The 23,768-nt window shown below is 40.7% G+C and overlaps 1 protein-coding gene across 1 annotated transcript in view; it reads right to left on the reverse strand.

Annotated features, from left to right (window-relative positions):
- The window catches only part of LOC136857349 (uncharacterized), a 39,179-nt gene that overhangs the window by 2,657 nt on the left and 12,754 nt on the right, over positions 1-23,768 (reverse strand). The window contains exon 2 of the mRNA XM_067135962.2: positions 12,138-12,293. Within this exon, the coding sequence (XP_066992063.2) occupies positions 12,138-12,293 (156 nt within the window). The remainder of the gene's footprint in view (positions 1-12,137; positions 12,294-23,768) is intronic.

The following is a 23,768-nucleotide window of genomic DNA, read 5'->3' on the forward strand; positions in this document are numbered from 1 at the left end:
CGAGCGCCTGCTTGGCTTACGCTGTCATAGGCAGGCCACACACTAATCTGTAATATGCAAGTTGCATTCATCTGTTCTGTTTCTAAGCTGGTACTCGCACTATCGCACACTTATCTGCATGTTGCCATGTCAAACAGCTGATAAGCTCTCGATACGTGCTCTTGTATATAAAGATTAATTCAATGTTACAGAATTCTCTCTTCAGCAGAGGATAGTATGTTGCTAGCAATATACACGGCTTAAGAGAGAGCATGTCATTGCAAAACCATCCGGCTCCATGGCTAAATGGTTAAGCTGCTGGTCTATGGTCTAAGACGTCCCGAGCTCTTTCTCCCGGCCGGGTCGGGGATTTCAGCTTTCATTGGTTAATTTCCTCTGGCTCGGGGGCTGGGAATTTTTTGCTGTCTTCATCATTCAAATTCATCTCAAATATGGCCTCATTCTCACAGATGCGCAGGTCACCTATGGAGTGTCACCTCACAAGACCTGCACAAGGCCTCTCCAGAGGCCACACAGCATTAATATTATTCTAATTGTTATTATTGCAAAACCAATCCCGCCTCAAGCCTGAAGACTGGCTTTTGCTGCTAACTGTAAAATATGCTAATGAGCTAATGTTTGTAATGGACATTCCAGCAATGTTACTGCACATATATTTACATTAACGTAGACTCTCAATTATCTGAGTGCGCATTATACGCGAGAGGTTGGAAACTTCAAAAAGTTGCCAGAAGAGTTAACTTTGAGGTTAGGTTTCACAAGTTGCTCTACAAACTTCAGCACAGGCAATTTTGGCACAGTATATGCTAAATAGTAACGAAATTATGTAGATGATTTTTTAAATAATTATGAAATTACGGAGCGGGTGGCTACGTGTTTTGCATCACGTAGCTGTACGCTGTCATTCGAGAGATAGTGGGCTCGAACCCCACTGTCGGCAGCCCTGAAGATAGTTTTCCGTGGTTTCCCATTTCCACACCGGTAAACTGCTGAGGCTGTACCTTAATCAAGGTCACGGACGCGTATTTCCTAGCCATTTTATCCCATCGTCACCGTAAGACCTATCTGTGTCGGTGCGACATAAAGCAAATTGTAAAATATATATTGAACCCATAAACTTTGAGACTTAAAGGGTTTCAGTAAACATATATGAAACTGCATACTACACTCCATAATCAAGTTATATTTAATCACTGTAGCAACATAATTCGTGTAATTCCTCTCCCAATTCTTTCCAAAATTTCACTTGTATTCATTTCTTTGAGTGAGTACTCTATGAATAATCGTAAAGATAGCTCTTCCATTAACTGCACTAGTGTGATGTTAAATTTTTGATCGTTTCTCATTTCCAGACAAAGTAGGGCCTAAACTACTTCTGTTGCTCTGTAGCGTATGTAAAAAGCTGGATGCCCCGTGGTGGTCTGAAGTGCCACATGGACCTCGGAGATGATGCTGGCGCTCTATCAGACAATGTGCGGGACAGCATTTGTTACTATGGCGACAGCTTGCTGCTGTCATACTACTGACATGCAACCTGCGCAATACAGACAAGTGTGCTGTCAGCCTAAATTGTCAACGATAGACCCCAAGTATGAGGATAGTTTCATGAGCATAGAAAGCTCTACACAAAGTCTGCAATGTTATATACCGATCTGTAAAATGTAGCCCTCAATAAACGATTTTATATTTTAGTTTGCGTCAAAAATTGATCTTTGAATTGGAAAAAAGAATTAGTAATCAATCACGTAATCCTTAAATAAATGAATTGTGTAATCACCTCAATGGTCTTATTAACATATGATAACCTTAACATTATGCAGGGTCCCTTGAAAAAGGTTCCAAAATTTACAAAGGAGGCAGCCACACAACAAAAGAAAGGAATAAAAGTCCTTTAAACATTGGTCACAAACCCAGTATCTTCAGAGTTATGATCAGCTGCCACTACCATCAGTGATCACCATGTCTTTGATCTACTCTTCACAACATGTGCTCGATGTGACCACCAACCATTTCAATGGAGCCTTCCATCCTACGCCGCATGGAATCACGCATTCGTTGGCACACTCCTGGCTGTTGCCGGATGGCATCAGCATTGAACGCGCGTTCTAGTAGTGTATCCACATCATTTATGGGGACGGCATACACTATAGCCAAAATTCTAAAGGGCTAAGTTCAGGCGAACGGGCAGGCCAATCCTACGCTCATGGGAGACCCGCGTTAGCTATCGCCTAACACTACGATGAAAAAGGGCCGTTTACCATGTTTAGGTAGGAAGTTATTTCCGTCTTTTGTTGCATGCGGCTCTCCGTAAATTATTCGAACCGTGATCAGTAGTGGTAGCGAACAATAATTCCAAATATATTGGATTTGCGACCAATGTGTATAGCGCCGTATTTCCTTCGTTTGTTGCGTGATGCCTCCTTTGTAAATACTGGAACTTTTTGAAGGACGCCCTGCATAATTTCATGCATGGTTTATGAGTTATCGTCGTCATACTAAAAGCGCTGGAATGGTTTGAATATCATATGGAGAGAAAGGAGTGAGCTAACAGGGAGGCGGCTGGAAGGACCTTGGAAGAAGGTCGCACTAAGCTACATGCATTCATTAGGAGGAAATGCAGCTAATGTCGTCTGCAAAATCAAACATATCGCCATGGATTCAAAATTGCAACCGTATGAAACCGGGATGGTCGCAAGTATGAATATAATTTACACGCAACAATGAACGATAAATATAATACTTTGTGAAATATAACATTCATAACACACAAAAAGTATTTCAAACAAAGCACTTTGATGACACTAGCCTGTACTTTCTCTGACAACCCAACATCGTGAGTACTTACACTTCCACGATGGTATAAAAATAGCAGTTTTAATAAGGTAACGGTTCCAATGTTCTTCAGTCTTCTAGTAGCATCTTCAAAGAAAACTTGTTGGTTGCTGCATAGGCGATGTCCTATCAAACTCCATTGATTCAAGTCCCGTAGTAACAAAGCCTCCTGTGACCTCTCGAATATATCAATGCACACCTTAATTCATTTCTTGGTCTTCTAGAGATGAGAACCACCCAGCGCGATAGGAAGTGGCGGAGAACACTGAAGCAGGGAAACGAGCGGCGCTGAAAGAATGTGTGACTCAAGACACGTAGCTGTCAGCTTGTATTCAGGAGATAGTGAGTTCGAAACCTGAAGATGGTTTTCCGTGGTCTCCCATTTTCACACCAGAAAAATGCTGGGGCCATACCTTAATTAAGATCACTGCCGCTTCCTTCATAATCCTAGTCCTTTCCTATCCCATTGTCACCATAAGATTTATCAGTGCCCGTGCTACTTAAAGCGAATTAAAAAAAAACTCAATCGCTATAGACGTACCGTACTCACTGTTGTAGAAAATATTTGTTCATTAATTCTAAATTCATAGTCTCCTTCTTCTTCTTATAGGAGATAAGAAATAACTTTTCAGATCGTACATTGTTAATGGAGAGCTTTATTGAACAAAGTATAACAAACAAATGAGGAAACATAGGGCGTTGGAAATACAAAGAGCGAACTCAACAAATTCATGCTTTGAAGAAAATACATTTGAAATATTTCATTCGAACAAAGTGAACAAAAAATTACCTACCGATTTTAGGCTATATAGTTTACCTCTGATAATATTTATTCAGAAAGGTGCAATTGAATCATTTTCTGTTCTCTGCATTCCACATTTTCAGCATTTTTCAGGACTGAATACAGGGTGTTAGGTGTATACGTGCAGATATTTCTTGTAGCAATAGAGAACGATGTGACGAACCACTATATATCAAACTTTTAGTAATCCGCGGAAGTTATTTCCGAGAGCAAAGTGATACGATGTTTTTAGAATAGGTAGTATGCCTCGTTCTGCGAATGAATAGCTTTCCGTTGATAACAGGCAAGTCACGCGCCATCCGTGCCAAACTGGTTTCCGTTTATGTTTCAGAGCAAATATACTACTGTAACAGCTGAACGCTACCTTTGCAATGCCACGAGATGTTACGTAATATACTTGCCAAACTGGTTTTATGTTTACGAGCAACTGAACTACGATAACAGCTGAAGGCTGCTACCGGTGTTCACCATGTTACGTTACATTCTCGCCAGACTGGTTTTGTTGTTAGTATTTAGTTTCCGTCAGACAACCCTAGTTATCGGTTTCGGACCCTGGAGCTGTATCGAATTGTCAGCGTTAATACTGGTTCATTTGCTGTTACGTCATTTAGGGGATTGGGATATCTGTGGTCATCAGCCCCGTGGTCTAGTGAGTATGGAAATGACCTGAAAACCTATGTCTTTACGCCTACGAAAGCAAGCATGGGATTGAATTGAATTAGGCAAGCACAGCCAACGTTCTACTTCAAACGAATGATGGACATGTTATACAAATAAATAAATTAAACGCACCTACATTTCGTGCCTCCTGCCGGGCTGTGTGGCTCAGAAGGTTGAGGTGCTGGCCTTTTGACTCCAACCTCGCAGGTTCGAACTTGGCCCAGTCCGGCAGTTTTTGAATGTGCTCAAATACGTCACACTCGTGTCGGTAGATTTAGTGGCACGTAAATAGAACCCCTGCGGGACTAAATTCCGGCACCTCATCGTCTCCGAAAACCGTAAACGTAACGCAAATACCATTATTATTATTATTATTGTTATTATTATCATTATTATTATCATTATTATTATTATTATTATTATTATTATTATTATTATTATTATTATTATTATTATTGACTACTCGCCAATAATGTCTGCCTAGAAAATACTTCTCATCGTTTATAACTATGGATCTCGACAATTGTATAATGTCCTAATTATGATGATTTTCAAAATAGGCTTTAAGTCGCACCGACACAGATAGGTCTTATGGCGACGATGGGACAGAAAAGGGGTAGAAGTGAGAAGGAAGCGTTCGTGACCTAAATGAGGTTCAGCTCCAGCATTTTCCTGATGTGAAAATGGGAAACCACGGAGAACCATCTTCAGGGCTGTCGACAGTGGAGTTCGAACCCAGTATCTCCCCAATGAATGTTCACAATTTCGCGCCCCCAACCGCACGACCAACGTATTCCGAGCTCTAATGCCGGGCTGAGTACCTCGGACGATAGAGCACTGGTATTCTGATCCCATCTTGGCAGGTTCGATGGAGGCTCAATTCGGGGGTATTTGAAGGTATTGAAATACGCCAGCTTCGTGTCTGTAGATTTACTTGCATTAAAAAAAAGTCCTGCGGTACAACATTCCAGCACCTCGGCGTCTCCAAAACCCGCCAAAGTAGTTATTGGGACGTAAAAAATTTACATTATTATTTCGTGCTTGTAAACGAAAAGCATATGTGTAGTGGTAAAATAAAGCAAAATAAAAGTGGCCAGACTGAGTTGCTCAGACGTTTAAAGCACTGGTTTCTTGGTTCCAACTTAGCAGGCTCGATCTTGGGTCCGTCAGGTGGCATTCGAAGGTGCTCGTCAGCCTCGTATCGGTAGATTTACTGGCACGTAAAAATAACTCCTGCGGGACTAAATTACAGCGCCTCCAGAAACAGTATGAGTAGTTAGTGGGACGTAAAGCAAATAACATTACCGGTATTATTATTATTATCATTATTATTATTCAGTCTTATTATTATTGCTACTACTCATATGGAACTTCTTCTTATTACTCCTTTTTCTCGTTTGATTATTATTATTATTATTATTATTATTATTATTATTATTCACCTGTTCATACTTTCGTCTTATTCCTCTTTTTACTCTCCTTTTAAGCCGTATACTTGTTATTCATATTTGATGTTTTGTTATTAATATTATTGTTATTTTTATATTATTTTATTATTATTATTATATTATTATTTTATTATTTAGTTTATTTCGTTTATTTATAACATCTCTTTAGCTTCATGTGACACAATACTTTTTTCGTCTTCAATTCACCTTTTGTGTCGTGTGCCGGTGTACTTCTATGTTTCTGTGTTTCAAGACAGTGCTGCAAGATCTGTGTTTGTTTCCCCAGCCCGGGTGTGTTTCGTTTCTCATGTGACAGAGTTATATCTTACGTTCTGTTACATATTTAAGTTTGGCCTTGTGATACATCGCCTTTAATCTGCTCTGTAGCCTTTAAAAGTGTAGCATTGTCAATGACCTCAGTGCTTGTTTTGTTCACATACCTGGACTAAGAACTCGTCTCACTCGGCACAGCAAGTTCAAGGCCAACCACTTCTATCTGTTTGTTTGTTTATTTATTTACCCAGGTATGTATGCCAACATTGTACTATGTCAACAGTACCATGAAAATTTACTCAATAAACGGGGTGTTTGGGGGGTCTCGGTCCTGGGTGGTGTGTTCTGAGGGCCTCCTCTGGGGTCCGTGTTGTTGCTGCGGTTATCTCTCTGCTCGTTCAGGTATTTACTAACATGTTCAATTCAATTTATTGTATGTACAAGACATACGTCCAACTTGAATTATTTCATCCTCACGACTCTACTTCCTTACTCCATGGCCCAAGAGTTACACGTATAGCTGACGGCCCACCCATCCCTCTACGAGTGTGGGAATGAAATAACTAATTTGATTGATTTTTTTTCATATTTCAGTAGTGATGAATATAAAACAAGTATTTTTTGAATTTTTATACGTGTTAATGATGATGATTGCTGTTTTAAGGTCATCGGCACTTAAAAACGCGAAGTGTCTTCTGTTTTAACTCGTAGTGAATAAGAAACAAAATATAAATTTCTCGAACACACGTAAAGAACCAAAAACCGTGCTCGATAGCTGCAGTCACTTAAGTGCGGCCAGTATCCAGCATTCGGGAGATAGTAGGTTCGAACCCCACTGTCAGCAGCCCTGAAAATGGTTTTCCGTGGTTTCCCATTTTCACACCAGGCAAATGGTGGGCCTGTACCTTAATTAAGGCCACGGCCGCTTCGTTCCCACTCCTAGCCCTTTCCTGTCCCATCGTCGCCATAAGACGTATCTGTGTCGGTGCGACGTAAAGCAAGTAGCAAAAAAAAAAAAAAAAAACACATGCAGTGTAGGATTGAGCAACTGCCGAAATGCGTTCAAGGTCAATGTCTAGCGTTTTAACAAGCACGTCTTCCGCACTCGCGCACTGAAACTCTCGATTTATAATTTTTGTTACCGGTACCTCAGTTTCCCTGCTCGGATTTATGAGAATATCGACCTATCGAGACTCAAAATACTATAAGGATACTGTACTGTACTCGCAAGCCATTACGTTGCAGAAATGGCGTAACATCTGACATACCAAAGTAAAACTCGTAGCAATTCTTCAAAGTGATCAACCTGGGCTTCCCTGCAGGCTTCACTTCTCCGAATCCAGATGCGACGCATTCGAGCCAAGACACCAGGGTTGTGTCCGACTCGTTGGCTGAACGGTCAGCGTACTGGCCTTCCGTTCAGAGGGTCCCGGGTTCGATTCCCGGCCGGGTCGGGGATTTTAACCTTAACTGGTTAATTCCAATGTCACGGGGGCTGAGTGTATGTGTTGCCTTCATCATCATTTCATCCTCATCACGAAGCGCAGGTCGCCTACGAGAGTCAAATGGAAAGACCTGCACCTGGCGAGCCGAACTCGTCCTGGGATATCCCGGCACTAAAAGCCATACGACATTTCATTTCATTTCATTTCATTTCACCAGGGTTGTTCAGGATATCCTCTGCTGCTTAAACAATACGTTCACGGAAGTCGTCCGAAGTGGTTACTTCAGTTCGATGTACTTTGTGTTTCATGTTACCCTAGACATTAAAGTTCATTGGAATAAGGTCTGGAGATCTGGCTGGCCAATTGATAGTTCCACATCGTCCTGTCCACCGTTGAGGAAATATCTGCACCATCGTGTAAAATCCACGTGGTTCTGCGTAGTCGAAGCGACACGTCCTCTGAATGCTCAAGTAACGTACTGTATCTACAGGAGCAAGGTAACATTTATAAAAAAGATGATTAGTCCACGTAACCGACTTCCTACTACATCCATCCAGGTATTAATTCATAACTGGTGCTGGAAATTGCCTTCTCCTACTGAATGGGGATTTCCACAGCCCATGAGTGGGATATAATGGGTTCGAACTCCTATGTCGGCAGCCCTAAAGACGGTTTTCCGTGGTTTGCCATGTTCACACCAGGCAAATGCTGGTGCTGTTCCTTAATTAAGGCCACGGTTGCTTCTTCACGATCCTAGCCCTTTCCTGTCCCGTCGTCGCCGTAAGATCTATCTGTGTCGTGGCGACGTACATCAACTCGTAAGAAAATGGTAATCAGCTGTCAAAGACACTGCACCCGTTGAATATGGTCAGGATGCACTCGTTCTTCATGCAGTGTCCTACGTATGATCCAAGTTGGTACACCATCGGCACGTGTTATACTACGCGTACGGCGCCCGGGATCATCGTTTACTATTGTTAGGATGCCCGGCTCCATGGCAAAACGGTTAGCGTGCTGGCCTTTGGTTACAGGGGTCCCAGGTTCGATTCCCGGCAGGGTCGGTATTTGAACAATCATGGTTATTTTCCCTGGCATGGGGGTGGGTGTATATGTTGTCTTCATCCTCATTTGATTATCATCAAGATGCGCAGGTCACCTACGGGAGTCAAACCAAAAGACATGCACCTAGCGAGCCGAATCCGTCCTGGGATCTCCCGGCACTAATATCCATACGCCATTTCATTTCCGTTGTCAGGATGTCTTCTTCCGCGTCTAGAATTACACGTGGCCGTTTAGGCCATCGCTTCTGAAAGCGTGAGGTAACACAACCTGCATCGCGAATACGCTGCAGTACAGCAAGTATCGTTGCTGGATTCGGCACCCGTCTGTTGGGAAGCCTTTTCCGATAGATTCATGGAGGGCGACCCGTGTTCTGTTCTGCCACACGATACACTAGCAGCATATCATGGTATTCGTGGTATTCATACACTGGCATTATTCAAATACTACGACGTTGCGCAACACATCTGCGCAACGGTTCATCATATATTCGCGGGCGTTTGACTGTCGCGACCGATCGGACCTTGAAAAAAAAATAGCCCTCGTACTACTACGAAGTAACTCGCGTACTAGTACGGACGATAATTCGCCTCTCTGACAGCTGTTATTCAGGTCAAGGTCAGACAGACAGCTCATACCTCTAGTCCGGTGGTTTCATGTAGGGGCGGAAACCCGTCCCAGCACATCCCCGTCGCTAGGAACAGCACACGACCGAACCGGCACGTGACAGGTCTAGTGAATTTGTCAAACTGCTTACGTGAAATATTCTCCCACAGTGTGATTTCAATTCTTGGGAGACCAACTCGCCGTATGCAGAAACACCCCGTGTTGACGTGTACGTAAATAAAGTTTCTTACGTCAACGAAAGAATGCGTGGGATAGGATTTCCAAGTGAGTAGTATCAGAATTGAATTGTCAAAGCACATCGAACGTTTTGCTTCATATCAATAAGGGACATGTTATAAAAATAAATAAATTAAACGTACCTCCTTTTCGTGCTTCCAAACGAAAAGAACTTCTTTAATGGTAAATTAAAGCATTCTGCTTTTGCAGTGCCTATTAAACGTATCAAAATAAACGTTGCCAGGCTGAGTGGCTCAGACGGTTCAAGCTCTGGTTTCATGAACTTAGCAGGCTCGATCCTGGCTCAGTCCGCTGGTATTTGAAGGTGCTCAAATACGTCCGCTTCTGATCGGTAGAATTACAGGCACGTTAAAGAATACCCGTGGGCAAAATTCCGAAACCGCGCGTCTCCATTGGCACGTAAACATTTATTATTATTATTATTATTATTATTATTATTATTATTATTATTATTATTATTACTGAGCGAGTTGGCCGTGTGATTAGGAGCGCGCGGCTGTCAGCTTGCATTCGTCATAAAGCCACCTACCAATATTATAATACAAACTGTGTTAGTCCATTATTACTAACTACCACGAAAATAAAAGTTAAACGCCCCACTCAAACTTCGTAGCTGGTAATCTGTCAGAAAACACTAAAGAAAATAGTGAACTTTTAACAAGTCCGAATTATTATTAATCTTATAATTGCGGACATGTCTCCGGAATTACCGAAACATGTACTTACAAATTGTTTTACGTCGCACCGACACAAGTAGGTCTTACGGCGACGATGGGAGAGAAAAGGGATACAAGTGGGAAGGAAACGTTCAAGGCCTTAATAAAGGTACAGTCCCAGTATTTCCCTGATGTGAAAATGGGAAATTACGGAAAACCATCTTCCCGGCTGCCGACAGCGGAGTTCGAATCCACTATCACCAAAATGCAAGCTCACAGCTGCGCGCCTCTAACCACATGGCCAACTTATTCTAACCTCTAATGCCGGACTGAGTAGCTCGGACGATAGAGCGCTGGTCTTCTGATCCCACCTTGGCAGGTTCGATGGCGGCTCAGTTCGGTGGTATTTGAAGGTGCTCAAATAAGCCAGTCTCGTGTTTGTAGATTTACTTGCATTAAAAACACTGCGGTGAAAAATTCTGGCATTTCAGCGTCTCCGAAAACCGTGAAAATTAGTTAGTGGAACGTAAAGACATTATTATTATTAGTAGTAGTAGTAATATTATTATGATTACGGAAGTTCTAATTAAGCGGGTCCATTACAATCATCACTTTACCTATCGGCACTTATTGTCCAGTAATAAGCCTTCTGTCTGCCTCTGTGGTATAGCGGATAGCGTGATTAGCTGCCACCCCCGAAGGCCCGGGTTCGATTTCGAGCTCTGACACGAAATTTGAAAAGTGGTACGAAAGTTGGAACGGGGCCCATTATGCCTCGGGAGGTCAAATGAGTAGAGGTGGTTCGATTTGCACCTCAGCCATCCTGAAAGTGGTTTCCCGTAGTTTTCCACTTCTCCAGGCAAATGCCGCGATGGTACCTAGCTTAAGGCCACGGCCGCTTCCTTCCCTCTTCCTTGTCTATCCCTTTCCATCCCCCCGCAAGGCCCCTGTTCATCCTAGCAGGTGGGGGCCGCTTGGGCGAGGTACTGGTCATTCTCCCCAGTTGTATCCCCGACCCAATGTCTCACGCTCCAGGACACTGCCCTTGAGGCGGTAGAGGTGGGATCCCTTGCTGAGTCCCAGCGAAAACCAACCCTGGAGGGTAAACATATTAGGAAAAGGAAGAATAAGCCTTCTATTAAAATGCCCGGCGGCAATTCCACAGTAGCTCTTTTTCCTTCGAGCAATGTTCACGATGGATGAAACTACGGTTTTTGAAATTTGTCTCATTTATAACAATTTCACTGAATACTTATCGCCTTTTCTTTCAGTGTCCACCGTCCTTTCATTGACCTGAAAAGTTTATGAATAAGCATAGACAACTCGCATTGTCTATTGTGAGAAGTTCATCGTAGAGTGTCGCAATAACAACACAGAAATGTTGCGCCCATTTTTCATTACTTATTAACTATTTCTTTTAATTTTGTCAGCTTGGATCACTGAGTAATGCCAATGACGACTTATAAATCACACACAACTACACAACACTTGATTCGCATGCATGTGCTGGTACGGATCTTCGACGTCACTGTAAGAATTCTGTACTTTTCACACAGACTACCCTAGACCGGTTTTCGAGTACAGCAAGTGGCCAGGCACGTGAGTCAACCTCTCCTACTTGCCAAGCCTTTAGGGGAAGTGCACAACAACATGTGTTGGCCTGCGATAAGAAACAGGTTCAACAAGCCCTATACTCTGCTACTGTACTTCCACTACGCGTGGACAGAATGACGTAACAGGCGTATCCTGCTACGGCCGTTCAAAACATATTAGGTCCTGAAATATTTGGCTCAGTTTTGGACAAACTAATAGGACAAGGTAAAACGTACATAGCATATATTGTGAGATGTATTTTTCTTTGCCGACTAGCTTAATATCTGCACGTATACCCCTAACATTCTGTATATCTAAAGAAAGAATTTTGAAGCTAAATCACGGGTTGTCTCCAAACAGCCTTCTTTTACTATAAAAATGAAATTATGCCACTTATCGTAGTCAGTTTTGCGTAATCATTCTTGTTATTCTTGTTCCTGTATTACCTGCGTATTAAAATTATTTTAAATACTGGTACTTACCTTGTAGAGCCACGGCTACTTACTTTGTAACTGTAATGAGAGATTTAGCAGTTCCTTCTTCAAAGCGTTGTAAGTTTCTATTCTGACGAATGAGAACTCATCTTTGTTTTTCTCACTGGAACATTCCAGAGGGGAACACCGATTTTCTTCACTCCTTATAATATCTTGATTCTTGGTAACTGAAACAAAGAACATTCCGAGATAAAGATGACGTTATTAAAATTGAAATGTTACTTTGTATTTTGCATCAGTCCGGCGGTGTTTGAAAGTGCTCAGATACGTTAGCCTCGTGTCGGTAAATTTACTGGCACTTAAAAGAACTCCTGCGGGACTAAATTCCGGCACCTCGGTGTCTCAGAAAACCGTAAAAGCAGTTAGTAGGCCGTAAAGCTATTATTACTATTACCGGTATTATTTATTATTATTATTATTATTATTATTATTATTATTATTATTATTATTATTATTATTATTATTATTATTATTATTATTATGGATAGGTGTGGAATATATATTACACGTTAAGATGTTTATATTAGGATAGTTATGATATTACTTCAGAGAAAAACAGAGTGATGACATATAATCGAAGAATGGGTGCGTGTTGGTGGAGCGGTAACGTCACTGGTTTCTCACCCATTCGTTCTGGTTTGTATTACAGCCAAGCAAGTGGGAATTTTAAGTGAAAAGACATGTCCCTGTGTTTCGGTTTCCTCGTAAAATTAGAGGTCCCTTGGCTATGATCGCGATGAAATGAAATGTTGTATGGCTTTTAGTGCCGGGATATCCCAGGACGGGTTCGGCTCGCCAGGTGCAGGTCTTTTTATTTGACACCCGTAGGTGACCTGCGCGTCGTGATGTGGATAAAATGAAGATGAAGACAGCACATACACCCAGACCCCGTGCCATTGGAATTAACCAATTAAGGTTAAAATCCCCGACCCGGCCGGGAATCGAACCCGGGCCCTCTGAACCGAAGGCCAGTACGCTGACCGTTCAGCCAACGAGTCGGACTTACGATCACGATAACAACAGTCATGTAAAATTACAAGTTTGCTTGCTCTGTATTGACAGAAGAGTAACGAACGTGGTCATTTTTGTGGACTGTTTTTCATGTATCCGCTCCAATTGTTGTGTTATGTTAACTATTTCCTATTAAGTAGTTATTTCGGACGTCAATTGAACTCACTGTAGCTCAGTTCAAAAAACATTTTGTGAAAGTTTTAGGAAACAGATTTGTTAATAATTCTGCCATGATTACATCTTCTTTCTGCTACTTTCCCAATTTTTTGTGGGACAGCATTTGATGTTCATTTGTCCCAATTTTAGGGCTAGATCCTTCCTGACGCCAATCCTATGTTGAGGGACGAATTTTACTATAGCGTGTTTCTGTGGTGGTTATTGTAGAACTCGTCACGTAAGGCTATACACTAAAAAGCAAATATCGCTGCCCTATTCTATTTTTCTTATGGCTCATCACTGCTGCCAACTTGACTAGCTACATATTGAAATCACGAGGTATAACCATCAACAAACCAACCTCATTATATGTATAAATAATAGAGGTTCTCTCACCCGAGTAAATAATCAATCAAGATATTCATAATTAAGTCTGTTTTCAAGCTGAGTGAGGAATTAAAGAAATAAATCATCCTCACACAATTTAATGTCCTATATTTCTGCCTTTATTTTGATACACGCATTACTTTAACAGTATTTTTTGGTTTTTGTTTGGTGTAAATAATTCGGATCCCTTATCGAAATTTTCTGTTGCTTGTCGAACTAAAGTGAAACCACGCTGTAATAATACACACAAGGAAATATATTACATGTGAATATGTCGTAAGTAAATAAGAATACACAAAGACTACGTCTGCAAACTGTACCGAAGTCGTGTCAAGACAAGTTGATAACGAAATTTCCTTCCATTTTAACTGAACTGATCTTTATAGAGGAGGTAATGTTGCTTCCTTTTTTTTTGAAAGAGTTCTTGCAGAATTTTCTTGTTTCTTATACGTCCTAGACGAATTTTATACATACAAAATGGACGAAATAAGACCGTATTAATAAAATGCTGCGTTCGTCATTTTACACCAACCACGTTATTGTAGTTATCTGGTATTTCCCAAACAGATTTACAATCCCACAGAAAAATAAAATATGTTTTACTTACTCCCGCAAATGTAACACTAATAATATTCACAAAATGGCAGTGGCAGTATGTATCGGTACAAATAATATCGCAAAACACGAAAAAAGTCATGATTACATAGTGCCAACCTGCAAGATTAACAGTAACTTTAAGATGTCCTATCGGCAAGCAGGGTCCCTAAACTGTGTGGTTAACGACACTGAATCGAACCCAACAGTTAGTAAATAACTATAAATCACCACCTTCAGTATTAGCAGGAGGGAAAGAGTAAGGTTGTAGCCTTAGTGTAAAAAATTACTTGGCAGGGACTGTAGTATGATATGTTGTATGTAGGTAAAGAGAAACGTATGAAGACGAACACAGACTCTCAGTCTCCGTGCGAGATGAATAAATCATTTGCAATTAAAATCCTCGCTCCGGCCGGGAATTAAACCCTGGGCCCTCTGAACTAGAGACAGATACGCTGACCAGCGAGTCAAGGAGCTTGACTATGACTACATAACGATTGGTATTTGTTTATTCATTTGGAACTAAACAAAGGACTACATTTATTCACCTTACTAAAAATATTTAAATTATTCTCCTATCTAAGGTATAAAGAAGAAAGTCTATGTAATAGTATTATTTATTTACCACAATTCTGCAAAGAGAAATATGGAAGGTCTGGCCTAAATTGGCCAGAACCAATGACATATCACATGCTAGCTAAGTCTGCATTACTACTGAAAAAAAAAAATCCACAGCCTGTTTCCAGTCATTCGACCGGGTCAGGAATGGAATGAATGAAGTCCCCATCTAGTGGCGAGGATTGGAATTGTGCTGGCTACCGACGCCTGTCCCACTCCTCTGGGGCAATGATTAATGAATGACAGATGAAATGAAGTGATATTGCAGAGTGTTGCTGGAATGAAACATGAAAACCGGAGTAACCGGAGAAAAACCTGTCTCGCCTCCGCTTGGTCCAGCACAAATTTCACATGGAATGACCACGGGACCCGGCAGTGAGAGGCCGGCGCGCTGCCGCCTGAGCCACGGAGGCTCGCATTACTACTAGATAAATATAATTTTTAATTTTGATATAATTTACTAAATATACAATGCGTAAGATATATACGTTCTCAATCTATCAATCACTCTGTCTATCAATTATGGATCACTCGATCAATGGTCACTATCAAAAGAGAAATTTGTCGGAGGAGGAAATATCGGGACTAATGCATCATATTTTATTTTATTTAGTGTCGAAGTTAGGACCCATGGTCCTCTTTTACACTAATAATAACGCGGCAAATCATCATCATCATCATCATCATCACCATCATCATCTGTTTACCCTCCAGGTTCGGTTTTTACCTCGGACTTAGCGAGGGATCCCACCTCTACCGCCTCAAGGGCAGTGTCCTGGAGATTCAGACTCTTGGTCGGGGGATACAACTGGGGAGTATGACCAGTACCTCGCCCAGGCGGCCTCACCTGCTATGCTGAACAGGGGCCTTCTGGAGGGATGGGAAGAATCGAAGGGATAGGCAAGGAAGAGGGAAGGAAGCGGCCGTGGCCTTAAGTTAGGTTCCATCCCGGCATTCGCCTGGAGGAGAAGTGGGAAACCACGGAAAACTACTTCCAGGATGGCTGAGGTGGGAATCGAACCCACCTCTACTCAGTTGACCTCCCGAGGCTGAGTGGTCCCCGTTCCAGCCCTCGTACCACTTTTCAAATTTCGTGGCAGAGCCGGGAATCGAACCCGGGCCTCCGGGGGTGGCAGCTAATCACGCTAACCACTACACCACAGAGGCGGACACGCGGCAAATGTCGATGCATATTTCGGAAAAGAATGAAATTAATCTATATATATAAAGTAACTTGTCCTGACTGACTGACTGATTCATCATCGCCGAGCCAAAACTACTGGACATAAAGAAATGAAATTTTGAGGATACATTCATAATAAGATGTAGGTGCTCGCTAAGAGAGGATTTTTGGATATTCCGTCTCTAAGGGGGTGAAAAGGGGGGTGAAATTTTAAAATGAGTGTATCTATATCTCAAAACGTTAAAGGTTTACAGATATAAAAATTGGTATTTAGAATCTTCCTTAAAAATAAGGAAACACGTATTTTTTTGTTTTCGGAAAATCCCGATGGGAGGGGTGAAAAAGAGTGAAATATTGGTTGAATGCCTTTAATGAGGATACCGGTACTTATATCTCAGAAACTGAACATATTACAGACCTGAAAATTGGTACTTTAGATCTCTTTTAAAAATAAAGAAACACGTATTTTTTTTTTGGAAACTCCAATTAATGGGAGGGTGAAAAGGGGGGTGAATTTTTAAAATTGGTGTATCTATATCTCAAAACTTTGAAAGTTTACAGATGTAAAAATTCGTATTTGGATTCTTCATTAAAAATAAAGAAACACGTATTTTTTTGTTTTCGGAAAATCCCAATAGGAAGGGTGAAAATGGGTGCAAAATTGTTCGAATGCCTTTAATGAGGATATTTATATCTCAGAAGCTGAAGATATTACAGACCTAAAAATTGGTGTTGGGGAGCTCCTTTAAAAATAAAGAAACACGTATCTTTTTGTTTCCGGAAAATCCAATTGTTGGGGGGAGGGGGTGAAAAGGGGATGAATTTTTAAAATGAGTGTATCTATATCTCAAAACTTTTAAAGTTTATAGATGTAAAAATTGGTATTTAGAATCTCCTTTAAAAGTAAAGAAACATGTATTATTTGTTTTCGGAAAATCCTAATAGGAAGGGTGGAAAAGGGTGAAAAAGAGATTGAATGCCTTAAATGAGGCTACGTATATTTCAGAACATGAAGATATTACAGACCTGAAAATTGGTGTTTGAGATCTCCTTTAAAAATAAAGAAACACTTATTTTTTGTTTTTGGAAAATCCAATTAATGGCGGTTAAACAGGAGTGACAAATAGGGGTGAATTTTTTGAAAGACTATATCTACAGAATATCTGAGAAACGTAAAATGTTACAGAGGTAAAAAGTAGGTATTTGGAATCTCCTGTAAATGTAAAGAAACATAGGTGATTTGTTTTTGGAAACTCCACTTAAGGAAACTAAAAAGGGGTGAAATTTTAAAATGAGAATTTCTACAGTATATCTCAAAAAACTTAACATGTTACAGAAGTGAAAAATGGTATTTTTATCTCTATTAAAAATGAATCGGTCATTGTTAGAAGGCACTAAGTCATTTTTGTAAGAATTGAGATAATTGACAAAAACTGTTTCTCTCACTTATTTGTAAAGCATAGTTGCTGTCACGTGTAAGTATCATTGCCTGCAATAATGCTGTTCTAGAGAGGTCTATTTGAACAGATTTATCCTTTTAAAAAGTGAGAAAATAGAAAAAGAAATTTATGACTTAGTTCCCTTTAACAATGAATCAGATCTTTAAACAGTAGTTAGTTCACTTTTATGACAAATATATAGATTTATTTTTACCATTATAGCATATTACTATATTTTCAATGCTAGTAATACAGTAGTGGGCAAATAGAACCAAAACGTTCAGAAAGGAAGTTACAGTTTGTAATGCCTAGGTAGGTAATTGCCTAATAACCTTCTGATGATGACGCTGTGATATGTGTTAAACACTTTATTCATCATTATCGTGTTCCGTTGTTAGCCACACCAATATGTCCTTATAAAACGAAACGGCTTCCTCATCAACTTCAACATACTTGTACACTTTTTGGATATCCACAATCTTTTTCTTGTTAATGGGGACTTTCTCCTAAACATAAGCCTGAGGAATATTCATGCTGAAGGTATCATATACGTGAGGTTTCGCAACGGGAAATGTGTATTTAACAAGTCCGTCAATGAATGGATATGCTTCTATAACACCTGGTTTCTCAACTGAATACCTGAATTCCTTGAATGACATGGGGGCAAAGGTGACCTTTTCACAACGAGGAGCAGTTTGAGTTTCATTAGCGATGCAGGTTTTCTTGTAGAAGGAAGGCCACCAGGCACTGAAATTTAGGATTTCAGACGATTCCACCATGTGCACAAGGACATTTGATTTACTGTTTGCCAGCAGACAACAGTATTCTTGTGGGGTATATATCCTATCAGTCTTCTTGATTTTTCTTCTGAAGATTCCAAAATCCCTATCACAAGGGAGGAAGGAATGGCCTCTCACAGGATACCGGTGAATTATATCTTTAAATCTTCCAGACTGTGTTAAACTCAGGCACACGCGAATGACAGCGTGGTTCTTATTTTGAGCTACGCAACCGTCTGAGTAAAGATGAAGTTCCGTGATTTCTGGAGTCAAGTAAGCATTAATGTAGTGCATTAGAAAAGAACAAACCTCATTCGCACCTTTGTTTGCAATGCCTTCGTGGTATAAGAAGAGAAAACTGGTTTCGGATTTCAAATCATGCACACAGAAGCAATAAACCCATAGCTGACGCAGATAGAAAATCTCCTGCACTGGAAGATGCGGGAGCGGTAAGTTCTGCATGAAATAAAAAACAAGCCCACCAATATGAGCGTTCATTTTGCAAGCTTCCTGTGTTTTCTTTAAAGCTCTATAAAACTTGGCACTTCGACGTTTATGAATGGCTAACTCGGAGGCGGCTGCGCGCTTCACATTCTCAGCCAAGTGTGGAGATTTCATTTTTTCCTGTAGCTCTTCACATGTACTACATACGTCTATCTGTGGCCTTCCAAAGCGGAGAGCGAAGTTTTCATTATAATATTTCAGGTAGAATTTATATTTCACGTTCAAGTTTGGATGTTTCTCTCTGAAAAGATGGTACATCTGCTTCACATCTAACCTAGCATCCAAATATTTTATCTCAGAACCAGAATAGTGAGTTGATTTTACCGGAAATGTTTCAATGTGATAGTGTATGAGTTGCTCCACTTCCGATGGTGTTTTACGGGTACTTGGATGGAACCTACGCCTATCCCTTGGTGTTTCCCCTCTAAGCAGCAGACTGTTAATTCGGTATATTCTCTTTTGTGACACCACATGAAGACTCAAGAATGCTCGCCTACATACCTCAGTTTTCTCACTTCCAACAAGCACATGATATTTGAATGCAGCTTGCCTTTCATTTGCTTTCCCATTGACATCTACTTTGCATGGTCTGCGATGTTTCACCTGTTCTGCTTCTATTAGACGCTGCAAATGAAGATCTTGTTCGTTTTTAGTCTCAAGGTCATGAAATGCTGTAAGAATATTGATTTGGTTACACTCACTGATACGGAGGAAACATCTCTTTCGGCACCTGTAACAATACGCGAACGAGGAAAATTAATATTGGAGACTAAAATTTCCACCACACCTAGTATCTTGATATTATATGATGCTTTCCCTGCTCATAACCTATCAGTAAAATTAAGCTTCACCTTACTACTTACCGGCAATCTTCTCCAGTTTTCTTGGCTGGCATTATTTTTCCTGTAGCTGTAACATATTCCGAACCTTTCACTCTTGCCTTCTTAACCGTATTTCTATGGTAATTACCAGTATTTATGCAACGTTTCTTGCCTTTCTTTATTCCCTCCATTATTACGTTGGGCAAACAAGCTTGTACAACACACTTCCGTGTTCTTCTGTGACAGAAGAACAACACTGCTTGCTGCCAACATAATCTGCTTGACTTAGTTCTCTTTAACACTGAACGTTTAATTCAGCTAGTAGATTTACAGCATACTGGACGGGCAGACTTAGTTCCTTTTAACATAGCTAGATGCGTCTACATTCATACTATACGTATCCATGGAAATCTCAATTTTGACAAAAATTGACTTAGTGCCTTCTAACAATGACCGATTCAAATAAAGAAACGTGTACTTTTAGTTTTCGGAAATACCACTTGGGTGGAGGGGGTAGTTAATAATGACTGAAAATGGTGTTGAATTCTTTTAATTAGGCTACTGATATCTCAAAAAAGAAGATGTTACAGACGTGAAATTTGATATTTGGAATCTGCTCTAAAAGTAAAGAAACACGTATTCTCGGAAAATCCAATGAAGGGGGGTGGGGGGGTTAAAGAATTGAAAATTTAATTGACTTATTTGTATGAGAATACATAAGCTAATAAAAACTAAAGTTGTTACAGACGTGAAAATTGGTATTTGGATCTCCTTTAAAAACAAAGAAAAACGCGTTTTGGGGTAAACCATCTTGATGGTGTGGAGGGGGGGGGGGGGCTGGAGTGAAAAGGAGTTGAATTCCTTTTGTGAGGATAAACTGAAAAAGTTAGAGTCGTGATATTTGGTATTTAGAAGATCCTTTACTATTAAAGAAACAAGTATTTTTTGCTGGAAAATTCACTTGGTTGGGTGGGGAGGGGGAGGAGTGTGAAAGGAAGTGAAAAAAGTGAATTATTTTTATGGGTATACTTATATCTCAAAACTGAAGGTAATAGACGTGACCACATTGGTGTTTGGAATCTCCTTTAAACATAAAGAAGCACGCCATTGTTTCATTCCTTTTTGGGGGGTAAATAGACTCAACGGCGGTGGGGTGTCAAGGAGGGGAGACCAATTGATTTTACTGTTCGCAGTGTACTTACAAGGAGCCTCCGTTGCTCAGGCGGCCTCTCACAGCTGGGTTGCGTGGTTCAAATCCCGGTCATTCCATGTGACATTCGTGCTGGACAAAACGGAGGCGGGACAGGTTTTTCTCCGGATACTCCGGTTTTCCCTGTCATCATTCATTCCAGCAACACTGTCCAGTATCAATTCATTTCATTTGTCATTTAATAATCATTGCCCCAGAGAAGTGCGACAGGCTTCGGCAGCCGGAACAATTCCTATTGTGGCCGCCAGACGGGGGCTTTATTCATTCCATTCCTGACCCTGTCGAATGACTGGAAGCAGGCTGTAGATTTTCGATGTACTTATTCTGATCATAAACCGATCATTTCTAATCTTTACTGGGTTCGTTTTCAAGAACCATCTTTTCCTTCGGAGAACGTTCTTATATTACAGTAGATTCTCCTGGCATATAAATAAAAATTTAAACACATTTGAAATAAACGATAGGAAAGAGATTGACCGTCCAATTGTTCACCTCTATAATAAGGTCAATAAAGCACGGGAGTATGTCATTCGTATCGCCAGAAATCCCGCACACTTGCCTTGGATCGTCGTCAAATGTGCGGATCCCGCTGGAAACGGGTCCTGGACGGGTAATGAGTAAGAATGCAGTTCGGCCGCGGGTTCAATTATAAATTTCAGTATAATACCGTAGCGAAGCACGGGTATCTTGCTAGTTAAGAATAAAGTAACTGCCACACATGGGTGCAGGGGACCCGAGCGAAATTTTGTTTTCAATTTTTGTCTCAGCTGTTGCTAGCCTGGAGCTATGCGACTGTGTATGCTCCTGCTGATCAGTTAGCCTTGGGGTGTCACTGTGTCCTGTTTACTGTCGTGTCCGGTCTGCTTAGAATAACAGTCGTCGGGTCCTCTACACCCATGTGTGTCTTAAGTGTAACTGTTCTTGTTAACTGGGCGTAGTTAGTTTTCTATAGGTATGGCGGACAATATCGATGAAGAACAAACCCTAGAACTTTTATTTTTTGCTATTTGCTTTACGTCGCACCGACACAGATAGATCTTATGGCGGCGATGGGATAGGAGAGGCCTAGGAATTGGAAGGAAGCGGCTGTGGCCTTAATTAAGGTACAGCCCCAGCATTTGCCTGGTGTGAAAATGGGAAACCACGGAAAACCATCTTCTGGGCTGCCGACAGTGGGATTCGAACCCACTATCTCCCGATTACTGGCTAGAACTTTTAAAACAGTCGTCCAGTGACATTGAAGATTTTAGTGCATCAGAAAGTGAATATGAGTTAACATGGACTACAATCAAACAAAGGTGGGGGGGGGGTGCGCTTGATGAGAAGTGTATGAACTACACAACAGGGCGGCGCACTCGACTTTGGCCAATGGCTATATTTTATGCCTTGTTGGACATAGCAGGTGTGAATGCTTTTGTTTTCTATTCAGCTCATAAAGTAACGGACGATATTGACAGGAAAAACTTTATGATTCAGCGAGGAAGGGAGCTAGTAGAAGGACAGATGAGGAGACGACTTCAGTCACCTAAAGTGCAAAAACAGATTCGGGTGTCCACAGAAGGTATTCTAGGAATTGAGCAATACGTTTCAACTTCACGGTCAGAAGGAACATTTACTAAAACTCAGTAATTCAATAAGAAACGGTGCTCAGTATGCCCTTCAAATAAAGACCGTAAGTCCTGTAGAGAGTGTGACGAGTTCAAGGCACTGCTGTGTGGTAAATCTGGCTATGTAGTGTGTCCAAAATGCTACGAACAATAGGCTACTTTGAATATTATTAATAATAATAATAATAATAATAATAATAATAATGTTATTTACTTTACGTCCCACTAACTACTTTTTCGGTTTTTGGAGACTCCGAGGTGCCAGAATTTAGTCCCGCGGGAGATCTTTTACGTGTCAGTAAATCTACCAACACGAGGCTGACGTATTTGAGCACCTTCAAATACCACCGGACTGAGCCAGGATCGAACCTGCCACGTTGGGGACAGAAGGACAGTGCCTCAACCATCTGAGCCACTCAGCCCGGCTGAATATTAGTAGACAATACCGTACGCAAAGATTATGTGACTTTCCAACGACCAAAGTACGTGATAGAAGTGACAAACTCTATTATTTGTAATTTCTTGTGTGGTACCTTTCTATTCACTTCAGCTTATTATGTGACTGCTAAAAGACGTGTGCAGTTTTTTCTGTTTTTTGTTTAATGTGAGAATTAAGTTAATTTTTCAGTTTTCTACTCATTCTTACATTATGTAACCTAAATATTATTAGTAGACACTGATAGGTTTTTAAGCAGCAAATCTTTTTCGAAATAGTGTTTTTTGGTGTAGCAATTTTTGAAACTCCTGTTCGAACTATTAACTAGGAATATTTCAAAACAATTTTATGGTAAATTATTAATAAACTAAGGATATGTTTCAAAGGTGTTATGACTGATATTTTATTTCAATAATTTTGCTGTAAGTGACCAAAATTCCCAAGCGGGTCCCATGCACCCATGTGTGTTTTAAGTGTAAGATATTTCATGTGTGGTTGGTACGGGTTAACACTCTTATCTGACAGGGATGAACAGCGATCTCACTTAAGACTGGCAGAAGTGACGCCACGGGTCCAGAGAATCTCGAGAAGTTCTCGAGACTGGTTCTCCCGCAATGCGATCAGTGCTACGTTCCAGTATCAAAGGGAGTACGCTACGCTTGACGATTGGTAGTAGGTTTGTCGTCAGCGGTTATTACGTCGTATAGAAACAAGATCTTAACGTGCATATTATCAAATAACACGGTACGAAGTTTTGAATTGTTATTCAACGATATCCTATATAACACAAAAAGTAGAATCAACGATACAAGGCAACAATAAAGTTTGTTGTTTATTGTATCACTGAGACACACGACCTGTAAATGCAAACTTGTACAAATTCAAATGTTTTTCTTC

This window comes from Anabrus simplex, chromosome 1, assembly GCF_040414725.1.
Source record: "Anabrus simplex isolate iqAnaSimp1 chromosome 1, ASM4041472v1, whole genome shotgun sequence".
NCBI lineage: Eukaryota > Metazoa > Arthropoda > Insecta > Orthoptera > Tettigoniidae > Anabrus > Anabrus simplex.